This window comes from Mus caroli, chromosome 2, assembly GCF_900094665.2.
Source record: "Mus caroli chromosome 2, CAROLI_EIJ_v1.1, whole genome shotgun sequence".
NCBI lineage: Eukaryota > Metazoa > Chordata > Mammalia > Rodentia > Muridae > Mus > Mus caroli.
This window is the reverse complement of record NC_034571.1, coordinates 160,621,773-160,628,101: the sequence shown is the minus strand read 5'-3', so window position 1 is coordinate 160,628,101 and position 6,329 is coordinate 160,621,773. Positions and strand designations below refer to the sequence as shown.

The 6,329-nt window shown below is 50.5% G+C and overlaps 1 protein-coding gene across 5 annotated transcripts in view; it reads left to right on the top strand.

Annotated features, from left to right (window-relative positions):
• Positions 1-6,329, top strand: part of Atp9a (ATPase phospholipid transporting 9A (putative)) — a 109,647-nt gene that overhangs the window by 62,136 nt on the left and 41,182 nt on the right. For all 5 annotated transcript variants that reach the window (XM_021182849.1, XM_021182833.1, XM_021182840.1 and 2 more), the window contains exon 9: positions 792-867. In XM_021182849.1, the coding sequence (XP_021038508.1) occupies positions 792-867 (76 nt within the window). The remainder of the gene's footprint in view (positions 1-791; positions 868-6,329) is intronic.

Genomic DNA, 6,329 nt, shown 5'->3' with positions numbered 1-6,329 from the left:
TCAGCAGTGAAGAGCACTGACTGCTCTTTCAGAGGACCTGAGTTCAATTCCCAGCACCCACATGGTGGCTCACAACCATCTGTAATGGGGTCTGATGCCCTCTTCTGGTGTGTCTGAAGATAGCAACAGTGTACTCATACATAAAATAAATAAATCTTTAAAAAAAAAGTAAAGTATATGAGCTAATTTGTGTTAGTTCCATGTATAAAATGGCCATTTCTGGTCCTGGGAGTCAAACCCAGTTTTTCCTGAATGGTCAGTAAACACTGTAGCATGCAGCCACACCCCAGCCACAAGACCTGCACTTGCTCGCGCTTGCTCATGTTCTCTCTCTCCTCTCTCTCTCTCTCTCTCTCTCTCTCTCTCTCTCTCTCCCTCTCTCTCCCTCTCTCTCTTTCTTTTTGGAGTCAAGGTCCCTCTCTAGGTATCTAGGGTGACTTTGAACTTAGGATCCCCCTGCCTCAGCCTCTCAAGTGTGGAAATTAGAAGATGTGTGGTATCGTGTAAGGCAAGACTGACACCTAAATATGTGTGTGTGGTATGTGTGTGCACCCATGTACTTGTGAGAGTGTGTGTGTGTGATGTGTGTTTGTGTGATGCTAAAGATGGAACCCAGAGCTTTGCGTATTCTGGACAAGCCTCTGTCACTCCTGACAGCCCCCAAACCAAATCTGTCATTTAGTAGAAAGGATTTACGTGCCGTCGAAGGTGGTGACTTTGGGGGTTCTTGGGAAATATCCATGGAAAGGGAGAGATGACTGTCAGCAAACGTGTGTGTTTGATCTTTTCAGGAAGACAGTGACCCTCCGATCAGTGAGAGTCTGAGCATTGAGAACACGCTGTGGGCCGGCACCGTCATAGCATCAGGTGAGACCTGGCCAAGGAATTTGGGAGCTGTTTGAACAGGGAAGAGTCCCCCTGGAATTAGAATCGTCACCTATCAGCTGGGAAAATGAACTGTCAGTCCAATGGAGTTTCCCTCTTGGTGCAGCATTTCCAGGGTCCTAAAGTGACATCTGATTGTGTCTTAGACACAGACACACGTGGCCCGTGAGTCTTCTAAAGCATCCAGTTAGGAAAGGCCCATGATCGTCACTGAGGTTGACATCACAGTACCAGAAATTGAAGTGGTGTGGGCGTCTTGGTTGGAAGCCGTGTCCACGGAGGTTCTCTTTGCAAGGACCATCCCCGCTGGGGCAGAGGCAGGAGTGTGCGTGAAGGCTAGGTGTGTGTTGAAAACACCAGAGGGAGTTTGTATTTGTAATGTAGTGGGCAAGGCCCCCAGTTTTCCTGAAGTGGGTGCGAGATTGGTCCTGGAGAGTCTGTCCTCCTGGGGCCTCCTAGGCCTGGCCTCAGTGTTGGGGCCTGAAGTGTCCTAGGGTTCACAGGACGTGCAGCAGCCCATGCCCACCCTGCCCCGCCCCGCCCTCGCCCTGCCCTGAGACTCTTGTTTTGCTCCCTTGATCCTGAGGTCTCTGTTTTTTGGCCATTGGCAGATACTTGTGATCCTGAGATTTTTCTAATGCTTTGACGATTGCACTGAAAGGTTTAAGATTCTCTTTCCTTTGCAATTTTTGTTTGTTTGGTTTTTTGGTTTTTTTGGTTTTTGTTTTTTCGAGACAGGGTCTCTCTGTGTAGCCTTGGCTGTCCTGGAACTCACTCTGTAGACCAGGCTGGCCTTGAACTCAGAGATCCTCCTGCCTCTGCCTCTCAAGTGCTGGGATTAAAGGCGTGCGCCACCACACCTGGCTCCTTTGCAATTTTTATTTATGTGTATGTGGATGTGTGAGCAAAGAGGGTGTCAGCCCCCTGGAGCTGAGTGACAAGCAGTTTAGAGCCACCTGAGTGGGCGTTGGGAACAGAACGCTGGTCCTTTGCAGGAGCAGCAGTCTTCACCACTGAGCATCTCTGCAGCCTGAGTTTCTCTTCATCCTTAACAACTGTAGCAAGAGTGTACCAGTTCAAGCCTAGCTTGGGCTACTGTGAGACCCCTCCCCCTGCCTTTAAAAAAAAACAAACAAACACTTATTATGTATGCAGTGTTCTGCCTGCATGTATGCCTACATGACAGAAGAAGGCATCAGATGCCATTACAGATGGTTGTGAGCCACTATGTGGTTGCTGGGATTTGAACTCAGGACTTCTAGAGGAGCAGTCAGTGCTCTCAACCTCTGAGTCATCTCTCTATCCCCCCCCACCCCCAGTCTTTAACAATAAACAAAAAACAAGGCCAGGCTTGATGGCCATACTATCAATTCCAGCACTCGGGAGTCAGAGGCAAGGATCTCTTGTCAGTTGGAGGCCAGCCTGATCTACATTCTAGGATAGCCAGTGAAAACAAAACAAAACACCAAAACAACAACAACAACAACAACAAAACCTGAAACAGGGTTACCATTTTTACAACTGCCTGGGGGTTTAGCCATCTTTGTTTCCACGGTCAATTTTTTTCTGTCATAGTCCTTATATTTTTCTTTCTCTTCAAGTTTTCTTTCTCTCTCTTTCTCTCTCTCTTTCTCTCTCTCTTTCTCTCTCTCTTTCTCTCTTTCTCTCTCTCTTTCTCTCTCTCTTTCTCTCGTTCTCTTTCTCTCTTTCTTTCTTTCTTTCTCTCTTTCTTTCTCCCTCGTTCTCTCGTTCTCTTTCTCTCTTTCTTTCTTTCTTTCTTCTTCTTCTTCTTCTTCTTCTTCTTCTTCTTCCTCCTCCTCCTCCTCTTTCTTCTTCCTCCTTCTTCCTCCTTCTCTCTTTCTCTCTTTCTTTCTTTCTTTCTTTCTTTCTTTCTTTCTTTCTTTCTTTCTTTCTTTCTNCTCTCTTTCTTTCTTTCTTTCTTTCTTTCTTTCTTTCTTTCTTTCTTTCTTTCTTTCTTTCTTTCTTTCTTTCTTTCTTTCTTTCTTCACTTACTAGGTGATGCCAGAAGAGGGCGCCTGATTCCCTGGGTCTGGGAATTGCAGATGATTGTGAGCCACCATATTGGTGCTGGGAATTGAATTAGGAGCAGCCTGCACCACACTGGTGATTGTATGGAGGTTATAGGCAGCTCAGGACTCGCATTCTCCTCTGACTGTGTGGTTCCTGGACCGGATGCAGGTCGGCAGAGCTGACGGTCCAGTGTCTTACCCTTCCTCGCCATTTCTCCCTCCCCGCAGGCCTTTGCTGCCTGTCTGTTGCCTGGAGACAGTCAGTGTCAAAGCATTTACACAACAGGCACTTTACAGAGCTCTGCTACCATTCCCTTGTTCTGGATTTAACAAAATGAGGTAAAGACGTCTAATGGACCATAGAACTGAATACCAGAGTGGGCAAGCCTCTTGCTCAGGGTCACACAGCCTTGGAGCGCCATCTCCTGGGAAGAGTGTGGGCAAACTGGGATCTTTTAAAAGGGACAGAGTTCAAGCAGTTCATGGGACTTCTGTGCTCTTCTTGTTGATGGGTACGAGAGAGCAGGCGGGCATTCTGTGCTCTAGAGTCCCCGCCTGCCGCGCCTTCAGCAGGTGAATGTTTAGAGTGAATATGAACTGGGCATTTCCCGTGTTCCTTGTCAACCTCAGGTTCCTTTCCCTGTGTGTCACCCGCTCGACAGCTAACTGTATTCAGATTGTGGCGTGAACACAGCTGTTGCCCTGGGATACTGGACTCAGCCTGCAGGGACTCCCTTACTGTGTTCCTTGTGGAACCCCCTCCCAATGCTGCTCAGCCCACTGTTACCCAGTGCCAGTTTAAAGAACAGGAAAGCTTGCCAGGTTGCACCAAAGGTCCAGCTGCCTTAGCTGCCATCCTTCTGCAGAGGATGCAGTTGCCATGGCAACCCAGTATTTGCTGCCAGGAGATGGAAGTGGAAGGTACTGGCGAGTCTTGGGGCTGGGCAGCTTGTGTGTTTCAGAGCCCTGAGTTCTAGCTTGTTTCTTCACAGACTGGCTAACAAAGGGCTAGTTTGTGGGTTGTCTCCCGAGTCTATGGTGTGATCTTGTCCTGGCACATGACCAGAACACAGTCACTCCTGAGCTCTGTGCCCTGTGTCTGGTAATGCCCATCTGGTCTACAGTCTGACTCACGTGCTCTGACCCCAGATCAATGCTGGGGTATCACAGCAGTGCTGAACTACTGTGACTATTCCAGACCTCCCTTTTAGAAGCTTGACACGTATCTGTCTGGTCATGTGAAATAAATGGCTCACAAAATAACCCAGGAACCAGTCAGGATCACTGCCTTCTGGGAGCTCGGTGAAGCAAAGGGTAGTCTGAGGGGATCAGCAGGACTGCTCACTGCAGGCCGCAGGGAGAGCGAGAAGCGGGAAGAGAAAGAGAGGGCACAGAAAGAGGCCAGAATGTGTGTCGCGTGTGAGGGTTGCACTGAACAGCTGTGCCACCAGAACTGTGGTCTTAAGTGGTGCGTGTGTTACTCGTCAGCAGAGCGCTTGCGTAGCAAACATGAAGATCTGGGTTTGATTCCTAGCACCACGTAAAACAGATGTGTGGGGATTACACTTGTCATCTGAGCACTCAGGATGTAGAGGAAGGAAGGCTAGGGGTTCAGGGCCATCCTTGGCTATGTAGTGAGTTTGAGGGTAGCCTGAGCTACATGAGCAACTCATTAAAAGATGATGGATAACTCACACTCTGGGAAGAAGGCTGTGGACCAGATACGGGCAGAGCAGTGGCCTCCTGACTGTCCCTCTTCCTTGGGTCACAGCCACACAGAGCAGGGGTGCCAATCTCTCAGAGAACAGAGCTTTGGTGCTGAGCTCATGGAACTATTTATTGGGTGACTGGAGCCATGTTGGTGACACCCCACGTGGCTGGGCTGGAGCAGGGCGTGCACCCCTCTGTGCTGCTCCTTTCACCACCCTTTCCCTCGCACACGCGTGGGCATCCAGTCAGGGCCACATTGTGTAGGTGAGGAGGAGTGGCCACACGGCTACCTCAGCTTGGCCCAGGCTGAGCTCCTGCTGTTTTATGGCCTGCTCCAGCCACAGGCTGAGGGTGGGGTGCCCCTGCTGAGTACCATGCGCAGGGCCCTCCTGCTCGGCCATCTGCCTGCCCAGCCTCTGAGAGGAGCCTCATTGTGGCTCACTGCAGGCGTGCCCAAGCACTTTAGACTCTGGTCTTTGTCCCCTTGCAACCCTGCCTTGTTGGGAGGGGCCCTCCTCACAGATGTCTTTAAACCTCTTTGCCACAGTGGTCCTGAGGAGGAGGGGAAGGGGAGGGGGAGGCGGGCATTTGCCTTCGCCAGTGGAGAACTCGATGCTCATTTTTAGGTTTTCTCAACAGGCCTGCCCCTCCTTACCTTAAGCTTTCACTGGATGCCCTCAGCTCTGACAAGGCGCACACCACCATCCTCTCTCCACACCCTTCCTCCGCTGGGTGGTGGTGTAGCATCTTCCTCTTGCCTTGACAGACACAGTTCTTGGCTTCCTTATCATCTGACTCTGAGCATTTTTGTTACCCTTCCACAGTACTGCTAAATTTCCATCAAAATAGATACCACTCTACACGCTAGCCACCAGTGTGTGCAGCTGTCCGTCCATTTCTCCCCTTTCTGGCCCACACCAGATGACATCGGCCTTTGAGAGTGTTGGCGGTGTGGGGAAAATGCTTGCTTTGCTGGGTTGAGTGTTTTTGTATACACCATGCTGCTTGTGTTTCTTCTATAGTATGCTTCCTCTTAGAGGGAGTGAGGGCTTTGCTTTGTGTACCTGGAAGATGGAGGGGGGCGAGGGGGGAGGAAGAGGAGGAAGAGGAGGAAGAGGAGGAGGAGGAGGAAAGTCCTGGGGAGGAGTTTCCTTCAAGGGGCCAAGTTAGGTAGATGTGCAGATGGACTGGGTAAGAAATGGGCCAGGGACTGAGGGAGGTGCTTTAGGTTTTCCACACAGACAGGAATGTTCTAGGAACTTCTGGATGCTTCTAAGGCTAGTGGCACAAGAGATAAGCTCCTGTCCCATGACCCACCTGCCATTAGAGGATGCTGCTTCCATAGGCCAGCCTTGTCCAGAGCTGTAGGTAACCATAGAAACACTGCATCTTCACTGTTAGTGGATGTGAAGTATCTTCAAGCTGGTGGAATAGGCTTGTTAACCTGCCTTCCTGCCTCTCTCTCCTTCCCTCCCTGTTCCCTCCTTGCCTCTCTCCTTGCCTCCCTCCTTCCCTCCCTCCCTCCCTCTCTTCTCTTCCTGCCCCCTCCTTCCCTCCCTCTCTCCATCTCCCTTCCTCCCTCTCTCCTTCCCTCCTTCCCTTTTCCTTCCTCCCTCCCTCCCTCCCTCTCTTCCTCTCTCCCTCCCTTTTTCTTCCCCCTTCCTCACCTTCCCCTCTTTCTCTCTTTCCCCTCCCTCCCTCCCT